The sequence below is a fragment of the Oncorhynchus nerka genome, linkage group LG20 (assembly GCF_034236695.1).
Source record: "Oncorhynchus nerka isolate Pitt River linkage group LG20, Oner_Uvic_2.0, whole genome shotgun sequence".
Classification (NCBI taxonomy): domain Eukaryota; kingdom Metazoa; phylum Chordata; class Actinopteri; order Salmoniformes; family Salmonidae; genus Oncorhynchus; species Oncorhynchus nerka.
In genome coordinates, this window is record NC_088415.1 from 10,314,463 (window position 1) to 10,337,939 (window position 23,477).

General features: G+C 43.6%; 1 protein-coding gene across 1 annotated transcript in view; it reads left to right on the top strand.

The window, feature by feature from the left end:
• LOC115116438 (syntaphilin-like) overlaps window positions 1-23,477 on the top strand; it is a 38,000-nt gene that overhangs the window by 5,887 nt on the left and 8,636 nt on the right. Inside the window, exons 2-5 of the mRNA XM_065005203.1 lie at window positions 12,004-12,123; window positions 15,873-15,971; window positions 18,475-18,594; window positions 22,922-23,032. Of these exons, the coding sequence (XP_064861275.1) occupies window positions 12,074-12,123; window positions 15,873-15,971; window positions 18,475-18,594; window positions 22,922-23,032 (380 nt within the window). The 5' untranslated portion in view covers window positions 12,004-12,073. The remainder of the gene's footprint in view (window positions 1-12,003; window positions 12,124-15,872; window positions 15,972-18,474; window positions 18,595-22,921; window positions 23,033-23,477) is intronic.

Consider the following 23,477-nt stretch of genomic DNA (forward strand, 5'->3'; position numbering starts at 1 on the left):
TGTCCCAGTTTTGCATGTTTTCGCAACAAGCTACTTTTGGTTTCTTCTTTGTTAATAATGTGATGTCCCTGTACACGATGCCATCTTCATCCTGAAGGCAATCTAATCGAAAGATTGAATGTAGAAAACATGTATTTCCTGTTCCACCATGTCCCTACACTGATCATGGCTCAGAGAGAAATATTGTGCTTAGTGAGATTACGAATCCACATGTACTTCATATTTTTGTTGTTGTTGCTTTCTTGGCAATGGAGGTGAATCACAGTGGACAATGCCCCAAGCCAAGCCTGTAAATAACACTCCTAACAGCAGTATGGAGCTAACAGGGAGCGCTAATGGCCATTGGGCACATGTACAGTACACTCGCACAGTCTCTGGTTCAACAGGGTTTCTAGAGGTCCTGATAACATCACAGATAGACTGCTCAGCGAGAGGGGTCTCTGGTCAGTTAGGGGCAGGATGCTGCAACGGGATGTCAGGATCTTTCTGGAGAGCGCTCAAATTGAAAAACTAAAGCTGTGTTCAAATACTCATACTAACCTTACTAACCGTACTATTTGTGATGTAAATTGAGTATGTAGGATGCTTATTGGTCATAGTATGGATATAGTTAGTATGCCAAAAGTTACCGTATGCTGTACAACAACAGCGAAAATACAAAGTATACAAGCAGTGGACACTATTTCCGTGCTTTTAGGGCCCATAATGCAATTCTTCAGAAAATGGGCGTGGCTTCACATAGTTTTCAGATTTGAAGAAAATATCCAAAGAGAGAGGATACAAATTCATTGCTTTAACTAATTATGACAAATGTTAAGAAAATGTTGGGCAATGTAATAATTTGTCAAATAAGTTACCTTACACGTTATGTTGGCTGAAAATGTGTTAGCTATGCTGTCCTTACGAACCACATCATTACAGCAGTATGTACCAGTATGTTAGCTAGCTACCTAACGTTAGTTGCCTACTAATACATCAAACCTGCCAGTATATTAACTATATGCTATCTAACTAACTACCAAACGTTTATTGACATGATGAATCTTGTCATTCTTAGCTTAGCGAAGTGGTATAGTCAATTGTGCCTTCTCAATGGACATTCTGGTGCTTTCGTAAATTCGCTCTGGTTATCTACTCCGATTTCAGAGCACTCTCATCTGAGTGTACCAGAGCGCTGAGTAACTGATGAATTTACGAACGTACCAGAGCGCAGAGTAACTGATGAATTTACGAACGTATCAGAGCGCAGAGTAACTGATGAATTTACGAACGTACCAGAGCGCAGAGTAACTGATGAATTTACGAACGCTGAACACCCGTTGAATATGGCTGGAGCAAAAAGAGCATAATTACATTGTTGAAAGCAGCACAGTTACAGTCACCAACGCTCTGATAACATGAAAACTACCTAACCAGCTCTGCTAGGGCGAGTAAAATGGTCACAGTGACGTGTTCTCTAATTTGTTTCTGGAAGTAGCTGGCAAGCTAGCCAACGTTAGAACGCTCGGGTCAACCCTAATCCTCGGCCAGAGCGTTCCAGTGTGGAAACAAACGCTCCAAACGGCGAGAGCGCACTCTGAGCACCCTCTGGTACTCCAGTTTGTATTTAAGAACACACACACGAAGTCGTAAAATGTCTAGCTAGTCATTTGTTATGCTAAGAAGCTAGTAAGCTAGTAAGACGTTGCTGGAAGAGCATCGACTTCCAGTAGACAGGCGAAGAGCTAGTACGCTCAACTGAAAGGATACTGTTCGTTTACAGTGTACTAAAATTAACTAATAGTATATAATCATTAAGTATACAGTATATTAGTATGGGTATTCAAACACATCTTAACTCTGGACCCAACAGATTAGAGCAAATCATGGTTAGCAATACAAATGTTGGCTGTGACTCATCTGTTTAGGATCTCCACTGTCCAATGGTTGGAATTTCCCTCTTCGTACCAAAGTTATTTCAGTGGTTTCAAAACACAACGTATGGAGAGAGAAGCAACATGGTTGTAACATAGGCACTTACAGTAGTTGTATATGTAGTAGCGATGGTGGAAAAATCCATGCAGTTACATATCGGGATATTATATTTGACATTATTGCAATATTATATTTGACATTATTGCAATGTTATATTTTACATTATTGCAATGTTATATTTGACATTATTGCAATGTTATATTTGACATTATTGCAATGTTATATTTTACATTATTGCAATGTTATATTTTACATTATTGCAATGTTATATTTGACATTATTGCAATGTTATATTTTACATTATTGCAATGTTATATTTGACATTATTGCAATATTATATTTGACATTATTGCAATGTTATATTTTACATTATTGCAATGTTATATTTTACATTATGCAATGTTATATTTTACATTATTGCAATGTTATATTTTACATTATTGCAATGTTATTTTTTTGTGCTAGTCAGATGTACCTGCACCAAAAGGCTGGTATTTTTCCTCCTAAAGCGTGTTCTCTATCTACTTAAAAACAAAACAAATCTGTACTTTTATTTCCCATACTGATCAAAACTCGTTTCCTAATGGATGTCTTTTGTGCCTCTGTACCAGACATATGGTGAGCAATGTCTGGTACAGCAAATCGCAGTATCGAATCGCAATACATATAGGATCGTAAGAATCGTGAGAATTGCCATACATATCGTATCAGCACCGAAGTATGGTGATAATATGGTATTGTGAGGTCCCTGGGGGCAATTCCCAGTCCTAATATGTATACATTGTTATATATCAGGCCTGGTTGCTTAAACCACAATTCCAGGGCGAGGAGAGGTTCCTGAATATGTTAACAAAGATGGCAACACATAAATATTGCATGTGCAACATTTGTTACGATAATCTGTGTCACTTTAGTGGAGGTGCTCTTGCTGTTTCTCAGAAGGGGACCGGTGCTGGCTCCTGACCTGTTATATCCAGATGTCAGCCCAACATGGCTCCCCTCTTCTCCCCTCTCCTTAACTCCCCTCTCCACCTCGCTTCTCCTCCCCCTCTCTTCCCTCTCCCGCTCTCCTTGCCCTCTCTTCTCCACCCCCCTCTTCTCACCCTCTCCACCTCGCTTCTCCTCCCCCTCTCTTCCCTCTCCCGCACTCCTTCCCTCTCTTCCCTCACCCCTCTTCTCCACCCCCTCTTCTCCCCCTCTCCACCTCGCTTCTCCTCCTCCCGCTCTCCACCTCTCCTCCCCTCTCTTCCCTCTCCCTCCCCTATCTTCCCTCACCCCTCTTCTCCACCCCCTCTTCTCCCCCTCTCCAAACCTCTCTTCCCTCACTCCTCTCCCCCTCCCTCTCCCGTTTTCCTCCCCCTCCCCTCTCGTAGCATTTTCGTGGATGGGTGTACAGAGCTCTGCTGCTGTAAGCTGCTCTGCAGTGCAGTGACTAGGCAGGATTTTTTTGAGATTCTTCGTAATGAAATGTGTTGTCCTGCCGAGTGCCGCAAGCTACTCTCCACTTGGCCTCAGAGCTCACACTGTCCCCTTTGGACATACAGGAGAAGAATACCTGAAACCAGTTAGAGGCAGACTACTGCACTGGAGCTGTGTCCTGTCAGAGCCGAACCATGTCTTTAGGGTTGTAGCTGGGAGTCCTACTTAGCTGGGAGTCCTACTTAGCTGGGAGTCCTACTTAGCTGGGAGTCCTACTTAGCTGGGAGCCCTACTTAGCTGGGAGCCCTACTTAGCTGGGAGTCCAACTTAGCTGGGAGTCCAACTTAGCTGGGAGCCCTACTTAGCTGGGAGTCCAACTTAGCTGGGAGTCCTACTTAGCTGGGAGCCCTACTTAGCTGGGAGCCCTACTTAGCTGGGAGCCCTACTTAGCTGGGAGCCCTACTTAGCTGGGAGTCCAACTTAGCTGGGAGCCCTACTTAGCTGGGAGTCCAACTTAGCTGGGAGCCCTACTTAGCTGGGAGTCCAACTTAGCTGGGAGCCCTACTTAGCTGGGAGTCCTACTTAGCTGGGAGTCCTACTTAGCTGGGAGTCCTACTTAGCTGGGAGTCCAACTTAGCTGGGAGTCCAACTTAGCTGGGAGCCCTACTTAGCTGGGAGCCCTACTTAGCTGGGAGTCCAACTTAGCTGGGAGTCCTACTTAGCTGGGAGTCCTACTTAGCTGGGAGTCCTACTTAAAGTTGTTTTGATCTTTTGGTTGTGACTGGGAGTGTACTCTCCACTCATACATTTTGTCAGTGTGATGATGTTAATATCTGTGGCATTAGGAGCTGTGCTGGGCTGGTGTTGTGAGCGGGGACATGCTCCACTATCTGCTGGCTGTGCCGGCCGTCCTGATAAGAGCGTGTGAGTTATCATCATCCAGGGAGGAGAAGTGCAGCGCTGAAAACAAACATAGATCTATTATGCTTTAGAAAAACTGTCAGATCAACTATTGGGCCTAAAGCAAACGTATGTAACTTATTCTATAGCAGCTGTTCCACCACAACTGCTCAGATATTCAGAAACCAGCTACCAGGTTCGTAAATACTAGACTGATGAGTGTGGGTATAGACAGTGATTGAGCGAGAGAGAGAGCTAGGATGCTGTGCTAGATTTCTGGTGTGACTGCTACTTTTTCTGTTATTAAAACATTACAATACATTCATTACAGAATTCACAACACTAGGTGTGTGCCCTCAGGCCCATACTGTGTGTGTGTGTGTGTGTACCCAGGGACAGTGATAGAGCTGCTATGAGTCACTCTGTCTCTCTATCCAATCCGTAGGGTGTACTGTACATTGTGAGTCAGAAGCCACAGAGAGTTTCACTAGTCTACTGAAACACAGAAGAGAGAAATATTAACCTGCGTTGTTTCATTTTTCAAGCACATTAATATACACTATATATACAAAGGTATGTGGACACCCCTTCAAATTAGTTTATTCAGCTAATTCAGCCACACCCGTTGCTGACAGGTGTACAAAAATTGAACACAGCCATGACATTTCCCTAGACAAAGATCTGCTGTACAATGGCCTTACTGAAGAGCTCAGTGACTTTCAACGTGGCACCGTCATAGGATGCCACCTTTCCAACAAGTCAGTTCGTAAAATTTCTGCCCCGGGCACCTGCAAGTGCTGTTATTGTGAAGTGGGAACGTCTAGGAGCAACAACGGCTCAGCCGCAAAGTGGTAGGCCACACAAGTTCACAGAACGGGACCGCCGAGTGATGAAGTGCGTAGCGCATAAAAATCATCTGTCTTCGGTTGCAACACTCACTATCGAGTTCCAAACTGCCTCTAGAAGCAACGTCAGCACAAGAACTGTTTGTCGGGAGCTTCATGAAATGGGTTTCCATGGCCGAGCGGCCGCACACAAGCCTAAGATCCCCATGCGCAATGCCAAGCGTCGGCTGGAGTGGTGTAAAGTTCACCGCCATTCGACTCTGACAGCAGTGGAAACACGTTCTCTGGCGTGATGAATCACGCTTCACCATCTGGCAGTCCGATGGATGAGTCTGGGTTTGGCGGATGCCAGGAGAACGCTACCTGCCTGACTGCATAGTTCCAACTGTAAAGTTTGGTGGAGGAGGAATAATGATCTAGGGCCGTTTTTCATGGTTCATGCTAGGCCCCTTAGTTCCAGTGACTTAACACATACAATGACATGCTAGACGATTATCTGCTTCCCCAACATTGTGACAACCGTTTGGGGAAGGCTCTTTCCTGTTTCGGCATGCAATGCCCCCGTGCACAAAGCGAGGTCCATACAGAAATGGTTTGTTGAAATCAGTGTGGAAGAACTTCACTGGCCTGCACAGAGCCCTGGTCTAAACCCCATCGAACACCATTGGGATGAATTGGAATGCCGACTGTAAGCCAGGCCTAATCGCCCAACATCAGTGCTCCATCTCACTAATGCTCTTGTGGCTGAATGGAAGCAAGTCCCCGCAGCAATGTTCCAACATATAGTGGAAAGCATTCCCAGAAGAGTGGAGGCTGTTATAGCAGCAAAGGGGGGACCAACTCCATATTAATGCTCATGATTTTGGAATGAGATGTTCAACGAGCAGGTGCCACCATACTTTTGTACATCTCTGTATGTACAGCAGCACGTATAACACACTTGTCAGACTCCCACTCCATGTTCATCACACGTGTCAGACTCCCACTCCATGTTCATCACACGTGTCAGACTCCCACTCCATGTTCATCAACATGTATACTTGTGAGTGACAGGAAAAACACCCTTTCTCTTTTCCATCTCTCTCTCCCTCTCTCTTTGTCTCTCTTCCCATCTCTCTCTCTCTTTTTCTCTTCCCATCTCTCTCTTTCTCTCTTCCCATCTCTCTCTCTCTCTCTTCCCATATCTCTCTCTCTCTCTCCCCCTCTCTTTGTCTCTCTTCCCATCTCTCTCTCTTCCCATCTCTCCCTCTCTTCCCATCTCTCTCTCTCTTTCCATCTCTCCCTCTCTTCCCACCTCTCTCTCTCTCTTCCCATCTTGCTCTCTCTTCCCATCTCTCTCTCTTTCTTCCCATCTCTCTCTCTCTCTCTTCCCATCTCTCTCTCTTTCTTCCCATCTCTCTCTCTCTCTCTTCCCATCTCTCTCTCTCTTCCCATCTCTCTCTCTCTTCCCATCTCTCTCTCTCTTCCCATCTCTCTCTCTCTCTTCCCATCTCTCTCTCTCTCTTCCCATCTCTCTCGCTCTCTCTTCCCATCTCTCTCGCTCTCTCTTCCCATCTCTCTCTCTCTCTTTCTTCCCATCTCTCTCTCTCTCTTTCTTCCCATCTCTCTCTCTCTCTCTTTCTTCCCCTCTCTCTCTCTCTCTCTCTTCCCCTCTCTCTCTCTTTCCTCCCATCTCTCTCTCTCTTTCTTCCCATCTCTCTCTCTCTCTCTTCCCATCTCTCTCTCTTTCTTCCCGTCTCTCTCTCTCTCTTTCTTCCCATCTCTCTCTCTTTCTTCCCGTCTCTCTCTTCCTCTCTCTCTCTCTTTCTTCCCCTCTCTCTCTCTTTCTTCCCATCTCTCTCTCTTTCTTCCCATCTCTCTCTCTCTCTTCCCATCTCTCTCTCTCTCTTCCCATCTCTCTCTCTCCCTCTCTCTCTATCTATTATCTTTCTTCCTCAAACACATGTGCGCTGCAGCGTCCTGTACAGGACGTTATTGGTTGTGTATGAGATTAGTCGAGGTCACCTTTCCCCGGGAGAACATGAACAATCTCTCTATTTCTTTCTCTCTCTAATATATGAAGACTCTCCATCGATCTCTGGCCTCCTTCCCTCTCTTCTCTCTCTGTCCACATGTCTCTGTCATCAGCGTTGAAGCTTCTTGCATGTTGCTGGACTTTTCTGATGCTGCCAGTGGTTCTGGCTGGGGATGCTGTTACATAAGAGAGCTTAATAAATCCTGTATGAATGCCTTATGATGTAAGTAGTAGGAAATCCTGCCTGCCTGCTCCTGTCAACCAGGGATATTGGTGCTGTAGGCTGGAGCAGAGAAGAAGAGGATGGGAAAGTCTAGTGCTGAGTGATTAACACAGATGTCGTTTTTTTCCCCGCTTATTAAACAACTAATTGTCCGATGTCGGTTCAATTACTTGAATTCCATTTCTGTTTTTTTGTGTGAGCCCAACGCAGCAATACTCTAGAGAGAAATAAAATCATTCACGAGAGAAATTAAGTCAAGAATGATGTTTGACGCTGGGCTTAAGGGAGTTGTAGTTTTCATTAAGCAAATATACATCCTAGTTCAGCGCAGAAACGTGGTAATTAACTACACTAACCATAATCCATTGAGGCTGACGAATGCACTTTTACGCACAGATCGCATGAGAGAGGAATGTAGGCTACACAACACAACAATGAGAGGGATAGAGAGTGACAGTTCGTGAAACTATGCCATATTTACTTTGAAGAACTAGTCAAATGATTTCGTCAGACAGCTGTGCGGCATACTTTGGCAGCCTAGATAAATATGATGACTACAGACGGTACAGTATGGGGAGCACAGAGAACGTTGTCTAGCTGGCTGCTACTGTCTGAGCAGAGATGATGACTTTGAGAAGAGACAAATAATAAAGTAATCAAATAAAAACTAAGTAATATATACATATTTTATTATTTCATAGTGATTTATTATTTTTATATCGATGTCTACCCAATGTGGAGCTGACAGAGACAATGGAATATTTTCTGTTTTGGCAATTGAATGCCCACTATTTTTGGCTTTGGAATTTCCATTAAAAAGATCTAAAATTATTTTAATGCCATTATTTCATAATGCATTTAACGTGTCAAAAAAAATATTGAAACCAACATTTTAAAACATTATTTTTTAATAATCGAACCTAACCAAAACTGACCTCAAAAAGCACTAATTGCTCAGCACGGCAGCAAACATCCCAGAGAGCTCCTATCGATCTGATCTTCTTTACTCTGTTTACTACTACTTTGTGTGTGTGTGTGTGTGTGTGTGTGTAAGAGGGATTGTTTATTTTTGTATTTAATCATGTTACCCTTTTTTCCGAATCAAAAGGCTTTGATTGGCGCAGAGGGTTTGACGTTGCTAAGTGACAGCCAATAACAGGAAAGCCATCATGGCTTCCTCCTCCTAGCTCACGCCCTGTGGCTGTAGAGATCCCAGAGGGGGTTATGAGTGATGAGATAAGGTGACAACCAGCTGGGTCTCTCTCTGTCAAAGGGTGATTCAGCACAGTTACTCTACACTGCAGGGTTGGAACAAACAGTACATTACTGCTCAATCCTGCAGGGCAAGTGGAACAACATAAACTACAGTGTAGCATTGTCTTTGAGAGTCTAATGGACTGGCTGTGTTCACATAAGAGTAGGGCCCTTTCATGATCAAAAACACTATATAGATATATATATAATTTAGGAGACACTCTAATCTAGTAGTGAGTGCATACATTTTCATATTGGCCCCCCGTGGGAATCTAACCCACAACCCTGGCTTTGCAGGTGCCATGCTCTTCCAACTTAGCCACACGGGACCACAGATGGATGGATGGATAGAGTAGACCCCACCTCCACATTAGATCCCGCCTCCTAGCCAAACTATGGTTCCACATACAACACATAACTGATAACAGAGGGAAGGAAGATGGACAAGAAAGAAATAACTATATTGGAGAGTATTTTCAGAAGACGGGAGGAGAGGAAGAGAGGGGATGAGGAGGAGAGGAGGAGGTCAAGACCAGTCGTGAGAGAGTAAGGAGGGTTGGGAGACTGAGAAGGCCTCTTGAAGTCAGAACAGGGAGCAAAAGGAGGCCACCTCTAGCTCTGAGCCCACACAGACAGAAGGATGGGTGGGTTTATGGAGAAGCCTGAGGGAGGTTTAGGGCGCATCCTTAGGGTGGACACTTGGCTCCTGAGCTCACTAAATCCTGTGTTCTATTATTGATGGGTTTAATCCCCTCTTTCCCTGCATGTACTCTCCCCCCTCTCTCTCCTCTCATTATGCCTGCTGATCACTCTATCGCTCCCCTCTCACTCTCTCCTCTCTCTCCCCCTCTCTCCCCCCTCTCTCTCCTCTCATTATGCCTGCTGATCACTCTATCGCTCCCCTCTCTCTCTCTCCTCTCTCTCTCCCCTCTCTCTCCTCTCATTATGCCTGCTGATCGCTCTATCGCTCCCCTCTCTCTCTCTCCTCTCATTATGCCTGCTGATCACTCTATCGCTCCCTCTCTCTCTCTCCTCTCTCTCCCCCTCTCTCTCCCTCTCTCTCCCCCCTCTCTCTCTCCTCTCATTATGCCTGCTGATCACTCTATCGCTCCCCTCTCTCTCTCTCCTCTCTCTCCCCCTCTCTCCCCTCTCTCTCCTCTCATTATGCCTGCTGATCGCTCTACCTCTCCCCCTCTCTCCTCTCTCTCCCCCTGTTTCTCTCTCTCTCTCTCTCATTATGCCTGCTGATCACTACCTCTCCCCCTCTCCTCTCATTATGCCTGCTGATCACTCTACCTCTCCCCCTCTCCCCCTCTCTCTCCCCTCTCTCCCCTCTCTCTCTCTCCTCTCATTATGCCTGCTGATCACTCTACCCCCCTCTCTCTCCCCCTCTCTCTCTCTCCTCTCATTATGCCTGCTGATCACTCTACCCCCCTCTCTCTCTCCCCCTCTCTCTCTCTCCTCTCATTATGCCTGCTGATCAATCTATCTCTCCCTTTCTACCTCCCCAATCAGGTCTGTCTCTTCCTCTCTCTCTCTCTCTCTCCTCTTTCTCTCCTCTCATTATGCCTGCTGATCACTCCCTCTACCTCTCTGCCTTTCTACCTCCTCACCCCTTTCTACCTCCCCAGTCAGGTCTGTCTCTTCCCCTCTCTCTCTCTCCTCTTTCTCTCCTCTCATTATGCCTGCTGATCACCCTACCTCTCCCTTTCTACCTCCCCAGTCAGGTCTGTCTCTTCCCCTCTCTCTCTCTCCTCTTTCTCTCCTCTCATTATGCCTGCTGATCACCCTACCTCTCACTGTCTCTCTCCTCTCATTATGCCTGCTGATCACTCTACCTATCCCCCTCTCTCTCTCTCCTCTCATTATGCCTGCTGATCACCCTACCTCTCCCCTCTCTCTCCTCTCATTATGCCTGCTGATCACCCTACCTCTCCCCTCTCTCTCCTCTCATTATGCCCGCTGATCACCCTACCTCTCCCCTCTCTCTCCTCTCATTATGCCTGCTGATCACCCTACCTCTCCCCTCTCTCTCCTCTCATTATGCCTGCTGATCACCCTACCTCTCCCCCTCTCTCTCCTCTCATTATGCCTGCTGATCACCCTACCTCTCCCCCTCTCTCTCTCTCTCTCTCTCATTATGCCTGCTCTCTCTCCTCTCATTATGCCTGCTGATCACCCTACCTCTCCCTCTCTCTCTCTCCTCTCATTATGCCTGCTGATCACCCTACCTCTCCCCCCTCTCTCTCTCCTCTCATTATGCCTGCTGATCACCCTACCTCTCCCCCTCTCTCTCCTCTCATTATGCCTGCTGATCACCCTACCTCTCCCCCTCTCTCCTCTCATTATGCCTCTCATTATGCCTGCTGATCACTCTACCTCTCCCCCTCTCTCTCTCTCCTCTCATTATGCCTGCTGATCACTCTACCTCTCCCCCTCTCTCTCTCTCCTCTCATTATGCCTGCTGATCACCCTACCTCTCCCCCTCTCTCTCTCCTCTCATTATGCCTGCTGATCACCCTACCTCTCCCCTCTCTCTCTCTCCTCTCATTATGCCTGCTGATCACCCTACCTCTCCCCCTCTCTCTCTCTCCTCTCATTATGCCTGCTGATCACCCTACCTCTCCCCCTCTCTCTCCTCTCATTATGCCTGCTGATCAATCTATCTCTCCCTTTCTACCTCCCCAATCAGGTCTGTCTCTCTCAATCCATCACTGATTGTCTCCCCAGACTGTGTACCTTGATCACTAGACAGACTTTGTACCTTGATCACTAGACAGACTTTGTACCTTGATCACTAGACAGACTGTGTACCTTGATCACTAGACAGACTGTGTACCTTGATCACTAGACAGACTGTGTACCTTGATCACTAGACAGACTGTGTACCTTCAGACCCATATCTTATAATTGGCCTTCACCCAACATTGCGATGAATTTCAACCTGAGCTTTGACAGCATGTTTATTAGGTCGTATTGAAAGATCAAAACAACTGTCTTGACAGACTTTATTTAGGTTTTGTTTATTATCACTAAATCAAATACAGAATTGTTTTCTGTTGAAGCACAAACACTGTCAGACGAATGAGTGGTGATTGGCTGCTTCTCCCTGATGTTCTGTCTGGCTGGGCTGATCCCAGATCTGTGCCATCCCTGGCTCCTGCCATCTTGTGTCAGCTCTCAGCACAATGCTGAGACATCCATAGTTCTCACCAAGGAAGTGTGTGTGTGCGTGTGTGTGTGTGTGACCTCACTGTCTTCTTCGTACTTGAATATAATAGCTTGTTTTGTTGGTTTAAAACAGTATGTGATGTCATGTCCTGCCTCGTCCACAGAGTCAGTACCTGTTTGTGTGTCGTTTGTTTTCCTCTCAGGCTGGCTGTCACTGCAGAGTGATAGAGAGACACGGAGAAAGACGAGAGGAGGAGAGAGGAGTCTGCCTCCATGTCTGCTCCTGTCCCTTCCAGTCGGAGATCTGCGTCTGGCTCACGCAGGTACAGCACTGCAGACACACCTACCTACCTACCTACCTACCTACCTATCTAAAACTCATACTCTCTCTGTCTGTCGTCATTTCTCTAAATCTTCCGCAATCTTTCTCCTTTCACTTTCTTTTTAGATTAACTTAACTCTTATGTAGTCAACCTCTCAGTCAACCTTCCTCAATCAACCCCCTAGGTCAACCTCTGTCAACCTTCTCAGTCAACCTCTTATTCAACATCTTAGTCAATCTATTAGTCAACCTTCCTCAGTCAACCCCCTCAGTCAACCTCTTAGTCAACCCCCTCAGTCAACCCCCTCAGTCAACCCTCTCAGTCAACCTCTTAGTCAATTCCCTCAGTCAACCTTCCTCAGTCAACCTTCCTCAGTCAACCTCTCAGTCAACCTCTCAGTCAACCTCTCAGTCAACCTCTCAGTCAATCCCCTTCAGTCAACATCTTATTCAACCTCTTAGTTAACCTCTCAGTCAACCTCTTTGCCAACCTCTTAGTTAACCTCTTAGTTAACCTCTCAGTCAACCTCTTTGCCAACCCCTTAGTTAACCTCTTAGTCAACCTCTTAGTCAACCTCTCAGTCAACCTCTTAGTTAACCTTTTAGTCAACCTCTTTGCCAACCTCTTTGCCAACCTCTTAGTCAACCTCTTAGTTAACCTCTTAGTCAACCTCTTCGTCAACCCCTTAGTCAAACTCTTAGTCAACCTCTCAGTCAACCTCTTTGCCAACCTCTTAGTCAACCTCTTAGTTAACCTCTCAGTCAAACTCTTTGCCAAACCCTTAGTTAACCTCTTAGTCAACCTCTTAGTTAACCTCTTAGTTAACCTCTCAGTCAAACTCTTTGCCAAACCCTTAGTTAACCTCTTAGTCAACCTCTTAGTTAACCCCTCTCTCTCTTGCATCTCTCTGTTGTTCTCCATACCTCCTCTATTTCGTCATCTTATTATCACCCAACAAGAAATAGTCAGTGGTGAAGATAATGGTTCTGTCCCACCCAGGGACCATTTCTAATGATGGGGAGTCTCCTTGAATAGTAAATGTTGTGAACTAGAGGTCGACCGACTATGATTTTCCAACGCCGATATCGATTATTGGAGGACCAAAAAAGCCGATACCAATTTTTTTTTTTTTTTTTTGTTGTAATAATGACAATTACAACAATACTGAATTAACACTTATTTTAACTTAATATAATACATCAATAAAATCAATTTAGCCTCAAATAAATAATGAAGCATGTTCAATTTGGTTTAAATAATGCAAAAAAAAAGTGTTGGAGAAGAAAGTAATATGTGCCATGTAAAAATATGTGCCATGTAAGAAAGCTAACATTTCAGTTCCTTGCTCAGAACATGAGAACATATGAAAGCTGGTCGTTCCTTTTAACATGAGACTTCAATATTCCAAGGTAAGAGGTTTTAGGTTGTAGTTAATATATTATTTATAGGACTATTTCTCTCCTATACCATTTGTATTTCATATACCTTTGACTATTGGATGTTCTTATAGGCACTATAGTATTGCCAGTGTAACAGTATGGCTTCCATCCCTCTCCTCGCCCCTACCTGGGCTCGGACCAGGAACACATAGACAACAGCCACACTCGAAGCATCGTTACCCATCGCTCCACAAAAGCCGCGGCCCTTGCAGCGCAAGGGGAATAACTACTCCAAATCTAAAAGCGAGTGACGTTTGATACAGTATTAGCGCATACCCAGCTAACTAGCTAGTCATTTCACATTGGTTACACCAGCCATTAGGCTGATAGGCTTGAAGTCATAAACAGTGCTGTGCTTGCGAAGAGCTGCTGACAAAACGCACAAAAGTGCTGTTTGAATGAATGATTACGGGCCTGCTGCTGCTCAGTCAGACTGCTCTATCCAATCAGACTTAATTATAACATAATAACACACAGAAATACGAGCCTTTGGTCATTAATATGGTCGAATCCGGAAACTATCATTTCGAAAACAAAACTTTTATTATTTCAGTGAAATACGGAACCGTTCGGTATTTTATCTAACGGTTGGCATCCCTAAGTCTAAATATTCTTGTTACATTGCACAACCTTCAATGTATGTCATAATTACGTAAAATTCTGGCAAATTAGTTCGCAATGAGCCAGGCAGCCCAAACTGTTGCATATGAACGCAAGAGAAGTGACACAATTTCACCTGGTTAATATTGCCTGCTAAACTGGATCAGTAGTTATAAGATTAGTTTAATGCTAGCTAGCAATTTACCTTGGCTTCTACTACATTCGCGTAACAGGCAGGCTACTCGTGGAGTGCAATGGTTAGAGCCTAGGACTAGTTAATTGTGCGGTTGCAAGATTGGAACCCCTGAGCTGACAAGGTGAAAATCTGTCGTTCTGCCCCTGAACAAGGCAGTTAACCCACAGTTCCTAGGCAGTCATTGAAAATAAGAATGTGTTCTTAACTGACTTGCCTGGTTAAATAAAAGGTATACAAAAAAATATTTTAAAAAAATAAATAATAATAATCGGAAATCGGCGCCCAAAAATACAGATTTCCGATTGTTATGAAAACTTGAAATCTGCTCTAATTAATCGGCCATTCCGATTAATCGGTCGACCTCTAGTGTGAACGTGTGTTTGTCTATACTGCTACAGTACAGGGGCTCATAATCTCCTGAGAGAGCTGAGGCTCAGCGTTTGCTTCTGTCCCGTCAGCTGCTGAGCTCCATAAATGGTTATAGGCCAATGCTTCTCTCTCTCTCTCTCTCTCTCTCTCTCTCTCTCTCTCTCTCTCTTCCGTTCCCTCCCTCTCTCTCGCTCTCTCTCTTTTTCTCACTATCTCTCTCTTTTTCTCACTATCTCTCTCTCTCTCACTGTCTCTCTCTCTCACTGTCTCTCTCTCTCTCTGTCTATCTCTGTCTCTGTCCCTCTGTCTCTCTCCATCTCTGTCCCTCTCTGTCTCTCTATCTCTCTCATTTCTCTCTCTCTCTGTGTCTCTCTCTCTCATTTCTCTCTCTCTCATTTCTCTCTCTCTCATTTCTCTCTCTCTCTCTCTCTGTCTGTCCCTCTGTCTCTCACTGTCTCTCTCTCTATGTCTCCCTCTCTCTCTGTCTCCCTCTCTCTCTGTCTCTCTCTCTGTCTCCCTCTCTCTATGTCTCCTCTCTCTCTATGTCTCCCTCTCTCTCTGTCTCTCTCTCTGTCTCTCTCTCTCTCTCTATGTCTCCCTCTCTATGTCTCCCTCTCTCTATGTCTCCCTCTCTCTCTGTCTCCCTCTCTCTCTGTCTCTCTCTCTGTCTCTCTCTCTCTCTATGTCTCCCTCTCTCTATGTCTCCCTCTCTCTATGTCTCCCTCTCTCTCTGTCTCCCTCTCTCTCTGTCTCTCTCTCTGTCTCTCTCTCTCTCTATGTCTCCCTCTCTCTATGTCTCCCTCTCTCTCTGTCTCTCTCTCTCTCTCTCTCGGTCCCTCCCTCACTCTGCAGTCATGATTGTGTCAGCACTTGAGAGATGTGCTTTTCTCTCTTTTTATCTGACAGTGATTGGACCATGTAATTGTTTTGTTATCTAAAGTGAATGTGGTGGTGCGTAGAGTTTCTATAAATGGAGTGAATAACTGGTCACTAGTTCATTTATTCAACATAAGTGTTACTGTTACTGTCACCTTGCACTCCATGTCTTTACGTTGATCTTTCACCTAAATGAATAACTCTAATGTGCAATGTCCTAGCTACAGAGCAGCGGTAGCATGAAATCTGTCTCTTGTCTCTCTTCCCAGATTCAACCCTCTGACTCCTCTGCAGCCCAAACGCCGCTTGCAGCAAATGCCGTCGTCGTCCTCCTCGCCCGTACCCGTACCGCTACCCACGCGCCCTGCGTGAGACACAATTATGTTATACTATCCCAGAGAGCATGCTCTGTAGCTGTAGCTGCAGAACCACTAGAATGTACTGTACATGGAGAGGAGGAGATGTGCTGTAGTCATAGCTGATTGATCTCTGATATTCACTGATAAACCCTCAGATGCACTAAACAGATTGGGTGGTACACTGACATCGCCAATATTATAGCCAATAGCTTGATGAGGTGATTGACAACAGTAGATGTACTGTACAGCTGTGGTTAAAGTGACAGTGCTGGACAATCTCAAACCCTCTTCAAACAGGACCACAGTTAGTTACTGTATGTTAGTTATAAGAGCATTGTCTCTGTCCACATTCTCGTCTCACTTCTTGCAACCATTCTGTATAGGAGTATTCTGCACACAGCCTTGTCTTATACCACCCGGCCTTCTCTTATACCACCCAGCCTTCTCTTATACCACCCAGCCTTCTCTTATACCACCCGTCCTTCTCTTATACCACCCGTCCTTCTCTTATACCACCCGGCCTTCTCTTATACCACACAGCCTTCTCTTATACCACCCAGCCTTCTCTTATACCACCCAGCCTTCTCTTATACCACCCAGCCTTCCTACACATAATAACACCAGCCTTCCTCACACCACTTACCTACCAGGGTCCATCTCAAAGGAGAAGAGATGTAATCAATCAAATGTATTTATAAAGCCATTTTCATATCAGCAGATGTCACAAAATGCTATAAACATAGCTGGACATGTAATGGTGGACTCCAGTTGTGCCAAACCCCTTATTTAGTCCATATATTTGACATGTTCTACCTTTCTCTCCAGGCTTGCTTCCACTGCTCTCCTCAGCTTGACCGTGTTCTCTGTTTGTATGCTGTTGGCCTTCGTCATAACCTGTCATACCCTATCTTGACCCTTCCTACAATCCCCAGGCTGCTATATCTGTCATATCTGTTTTGCTTATCTCCTCCCACCCAGTCTGGAAGCCAGTGATTGGGCAAAACCTCTGTCCTCCTAGATAACAGACAGCCTTTGATTGCTTTGTTTAATTGGCTGTCATTAGTAAATCGACCAATTGGTCAACAGTGACAGATGAATACGGTACAGGAGTTGACCATCACAGTGCCCCTTCCCCTCACTAATAGCATTGGAAAACGACATGTAACTTCCAAAATAAAGGAAACACTTGAGTAAATGAGGGAAACAAAGTATATTTAAAGCAGGTGCTTCCAAGCAGGTGTGGTGGCTGAGTTAATAAAGCCATAAGTATCTCATCATGCTTACAAATGCCGGACAGGCCATTATTTTGGCAATGCCCCCATCCACAGGGCACGAGTGGTCACTGAATGGTTTGATGAAAACGATGTAAACCATATGCCGTGGCCGTGTCAGTCACCAGATCTCAACCCAATTGTACACTTATGGAAGATTCTGGAACGGCGACCGAGACTGTGTTTTCCACCACCATCAACAAAACACCAAATTAGGGGAATTTCTCCTGGAAGAATGGTGTCTCATCTCTCCAATAGAGTTCCAGACACTTGTAGAATCTATGCCGAGGTGCATTGAAGCTGTTCTGGCTGGTGGTGACCCAACGACCCTATTAAGACACTATGTTGGTGTTTCCTTTATTTTGGCAGTTACCTGTACATGAATATAATTTCAACAGAAGTTAATACTTCAAATGTTTTGGGGAGATTTTATTTCTTTTTTTCTTTTGAATTCTGATGCCTTTTTAGTTAGTTCTTTTTGCTGTGTGTGTTTTTTCTTCCTACGGGTTTATGTGAGGTAAGAATTTCCCCAGATATTACAAGCATATTTTTGGTGTGACTTTGGGATGAGAATCATGCAGCCTATAGGGATATTTTCAGATCTGATGCAAAACTGCAAAAATAAAAGGCTCACCTTTCGTGCTGAGGGGGGGGGGGGGGGGACAGGTAAGAACAGACTGAGAAGTGGACCAGACATATGTTTGCCATGTCAGCATGTCTTAATCATGGTTTGATTACCATTAATCATGGTTTAATCATGTCTTCGTTAAGGAGAATAATGTTGAGGTGAAGTCCTCTTCAGATGCCCTGTTAGCCTATAGCAGACCTTGACTGGGCAAGTTCATCATTAGTAGTTGTTTCTCTGCCTTCGATCTTTCTCATAAAATAACAAAGCTGATGTATGTACACTTAACCAGTGTGAAGGTATCTCCCAGGCATAAAGAATACATTATAATGAGCCAGTTTTAAAGGAGCGGTAATACTTGAATCCACTATTAACCAGTGCTTCTGCTCTGAACAACCCAGGCCACAGTCTTTAATGACTGTGAAGATTCTCCCTATCAGACTAGAGATGTTCCCTTTACTTATCCCATGAAGACCATGGTCCACGTGTTTGGCCAACACAGGACATAAGTCCTAAGTACTATTGATGTTGGTCACTTGGTTCTAGCCTGCATCTCAGTCTCACAGACACCACTATCAACACCACCTCACCATATCAGCCTGTTGTCTTTGGTCAGGTTTGACTACTGCAGGTTTATAGAGCTAGACCACATTCCAATGGAGACAGGCTTTATGGTTTCAATGCGCCCAACGGATCGAGGATATCTCACTACCAAGTCTCCGGAGCGGCACTGTCGGTCAGCACAACTCTTCCTCTCTCTATATATACACCTCTCTATATATATACACCTCCCTCTCTCTCTCTATATATATATATACACCTCTCTCTATATATATACACCTCCCTCCTCTCTCTCTCTATATATATATATATATATATATACACCTCCCTCTCTCTCTATATATATATATATATATATATATATATATATATATATACACCTCTCTCTCTATATATATATATATATACACCTCCCTCCCCTCTCTCTCTCTATATATATATATATATATATACACCTCCCTCCCTCTCTCTCTCTCTCTCTATATATATATATATATATATACCTCTCTCTATATATATATATATATACACACTCTCTCTATATATATACACCTCCCTCTCTCTCTCTCTCTATATATATATATATATATATATATATATATATACACCTCTATCTATATATATATATATACACCTCTCTATATATATATACACCTCCCTCTCTCTCTCTCTCTCTCTCTCTATATATATATATATATATACACCTCTCTATATATACACCTCCCTCTCTCTATATATATATATATACACCTCTATCTATATATATATATATACACCTCTCTCTATATATATACACCTCCCTCTCTCTCTCTCTATATATATATATATATATATATACACCTCTATCTATATATATATATATACACCTCTCTCTATATATATACACCTCCCCTCTCTCTCTCTCTATATATATATATATATATATATATATATATATATACCTCTCTCTCTATATATATATATATATATACACCTCTCTATATATACACCTCCCTCTCTCTCTCTCTCTATATATATATATATATATATATATACACCTCTTTCTATATATATACACCTCCCTCCCTCTCTCTCTATATATATATATATATATACCTCTCTCTCTATATATATATATATACACCTCTCTATATATACACCTCCCTCTCTCTCTATATATACACCTCTCTATATATACACCTCCCTCCCTCTCTCTCTCTCTATATATATATATATATATATATATATATATATACCCTCTCTCTCTATATATATACACCTCCTCTCTCTCTCTCTATATATATATATATATATATATATATATATATATATATATACCTCTCTCTATATATATATCTCTCTCTCTATATATATATATATATATACACCTCCCCTCTCTCTATATATATATATATATATATATATATATATATATACCTCTCTCTCTATATATATATATATATATACACCTCTCTATATATACACCTCCCTCTCTCTATATATATATATATATATATACTCTCTCTCTCTATATATATATATATATATATATACACCTCTCTATATATACACCTCCCTCTCTCTCTCTATATATATATATATATACACTCTCTCTCTCTCTCTCTATATATATATATATATATACACCTCCCTCTCTCTCTCTCTCTATATATATATATATATACCTCTCTCTCTATATATACACCTCCTCTCTCTCTCTATATATATATATATATATATACACCTCTCTCTTTCTTTCTCTCCCTCCCTCTCGCTCTCTCTCTATCCCTCTCTCCATATGCCTTTCTCTCCCTCTCTCTCTATCCCGCTCTCTCTCCCTCTCTCTCTACCCCGCTCTCTCTAGCCCTCTCTCTATATCCCTCTCTCTCTATCCCCTCTCTATCTCTCCCTCTCTCTCTCCCCTCTCTCTCCCTCTCTCTCTAGCCCTCTCTCTCTAGCCCTCTCTCTCTAGCCCTCTCTATATCCCCTCTCTCTATCCCTCTCTCTATATGCCTTTCTCTCTCTATCCCTCTCTATATCCCTCTCTCTATATCCCTCTCTCTCTAGCCCTCTCTATATCCCTCTCTCTCTATCCCTCTCTCTATATGCCTTTCTCTCTCTATCCCTCTCTATATCCCTCTCTCTATATGCCTTTCTCTCTCTATCCCTCTCTATATCCCTCTCTCTATATCCCTCTCTCTCTAGCCCTCTCTCTCTAGCCCTCTCTCTATATGCCTTTCTCTCTATCACTCTCTAGCCCTCTCTCTATATGCATTTCTCTCTCTATCACTCCCTCTATCCCTCTCTCTCTAGCCCTCTCTATATCCCTCTCTCTCTATCCCTGTCTCTCTCTCTCTCTCTATCCCTGTCTCTCTCTCTCTTCCTCTCTCTCTACCCCCCTCTCTCTAGCCCTCTCTCTATATCCCTCTCTCTCTAATCCCTCTCTCTCTACCCCTCTCTCTCTAGCCCTCTCTCTATATGCCTTTCTCTCTCTATCACTCCCTCTATCCCTCCTCTCTCATTGTCTCTTTGTTATCGCTCTCTGTTCCCTAGGCGTGGATTTGGTCTTAATGCCAAGATGCTTTGTCGTTGAATATACATTTTTTGAATATTAATTGGAACTTCTGATTTACTTTTTAAAAAATTATATAATTGAATATCACTAGACATGTTAGTATGTTAGAACAACGACAATTATGCTACGAAGTCCATGGCATGATGTAGATTGAATCCAGACATTTTCTAAAACCATCACACGCAAGCTGATCTGTTGTTGGCTGGATTATAACCTTTCACCTTTCTAATTTATTATCGATGACATTGTTGACGTCCTGCTTTGTTTTCGCTTTCATCCATTCAGAAAGTCTAATTTAATGGTCTGTGTTACAGAACATAATTTACAGTTGAAGTCAGAGGTTATCATACACTTATGTTGGAGTCATTAAAACTAGTTTTTCAACCACTGCGCAAATTTCTTGTTAACAAACTATAGTTTTGGCAAGTCGGTTAGGACATCTACTTTGTGCATGACACAAGTCATTTTTCCAACAATTGTTCACAGACAGATTATTTCACTTATAATTCACTGTATCACAATTTCAGTGGGTCAGAAGTTTACATACACAAAGTTGACTGTGCCTTTAAACAGCTTGGAAAATTCCAGAAAATTATGTTGAAGCTTCTGATAGGCTAATTGGCATCATTTGAGTCAATTGGAGGTGTACCTGTGGATGTATTTCAAGGCCTACCATCAAACTCAGTGCCTCTTTGCTTGACATCATGGGAAAATCAAAAGAAATCAGCCAAGACCTCAGAAAAAACATCGTAGACCTCCACAAGTCTGGTTCATCCTTGGGAGCAATTTCCAAACGCCTGAAGGTACCACGTTCATCTGTACAAACAATAGTACACAAGTATAAACACCATGGAACCACGCAGCCGTCATACCGCTCAGGAAGGAAACGCGTCCTATATCGATATAACCTGAAAGGCCGCTCAGCAAGGAAGAAGCCACTGCTCCAAAAACACCACAAAAAAGCCAGACTACGGCACATGGGGACAAAGATCGTACGTTTTGGAGAAATGTCCTCTGGTCTGATGAAACAACAATAGAACTGTTTGACCATAATGACCATCGTTATGTTTGGAGGAAAAAGGGTGAAGCTTGCAAGCTGAAGAACACCATCCCAACCGTGAAGCACGGGGGTGGCAGCATCATTTTGTGGGGGTGCTTTGCTGCAGGAGGGACTGATGCACTTCACAAAATGAATGGCATCATGAAGGAGGAAATTTATGTGGATATATTGAAGCAACATCTCAAGACATCAGTCAGGAAGTGAAAGCTTGGTCGCAAATGGGTCTTCCATATGGACAATGACCCCAAGCATACTTCCAAAGTTGTGGCAAAATGGTTTAAGGACAACTAAGCCAATGTACTGGATTGGCAATCACAAAGCCCCAACCTCAATCCTATAGAAAATTTGTGGGCAGAACTGAAAAAGTGTGTGCGAGCAAGGATCCTACAAACCTGACTCAGTTACACCAGCTCTGTCAGGAGGAATGGGCCAAAATTCACCCAACTTATTATTATTGGAAGCTTGTGGAAGGCTACTTGAAACGGTTGACCCAAGTTAAACAATTTAAAGGCAATGCTACCAAATACTAATTGAGTGTATGTAAACGTCCCACTGGGAATGTGATGAAAGAAATAAAAGCTGAAATAAATCATTCTCTCTACTATTATTCTGACATTTCACGTTCTTAAAATAAAGTGGTGATCCTAAATGACCTAAAAAACAGGATTAAATGTCAGGAATTGTGACAAACTTGAGTTTAAATGTATTTGGCTAAGGTGTATGTAACCTTCTGACTTCAACTGTATGTCTTCCTCCATAATGGCCTTTTATGTCTTGGCAAGTTCTGTCTCGTGTTGTTTTTGTGGCCATGATTACTGTTGGTTTAAGCGGATCATTGGTGTCTGTGTTGTATGATGTAGTAACTATGTCCCTCTCACTCTGGAACAGACGGACAGCTGCCCCAGTCAGCAACAGAGATCCCCATGGCAACGCCTCTCTCAGCAGCAGCAGCACTAACTCTGGCTCCTGCAAGGGCAGTGACTGCAGCCCCACCAAGGGGTAAGATTCAAAATGGCCTCCGCATCAATCTTTAAGACAGGGCTCGATGCCCCTGATAGGTCAGCATTATAACGACCTATGCAGCGTTTACTGTGAATCCAGCCAAACGCAGGAACGTGGTCTTTGGTGCGGCTGGTAGCCTAGTAGTTAGAGGGCCAGTAACCGAAAGGTTGCTAGATCGAATCCCCGAGCTGACAAGGTACAAATCTGCCATTCTGCTCCTGAACAAGGCAGTTAACCCACTGTTCCTAGGCCGTCATTGTAAATAAGAATTTGTTCTTAACTGACTTGCCTAGTTAAATAAAAAACGTGCTGTACAGTGAATCTTCAGTGATACGTATTGAATGGAGCCCTAAGCCAAGGTAGTTATGCCTCATGTTGGTATCGTGCTTCTACATGGGAGAATGAGTGCCTTTTTTTGAACGATGAGGACATGGTATTCTAA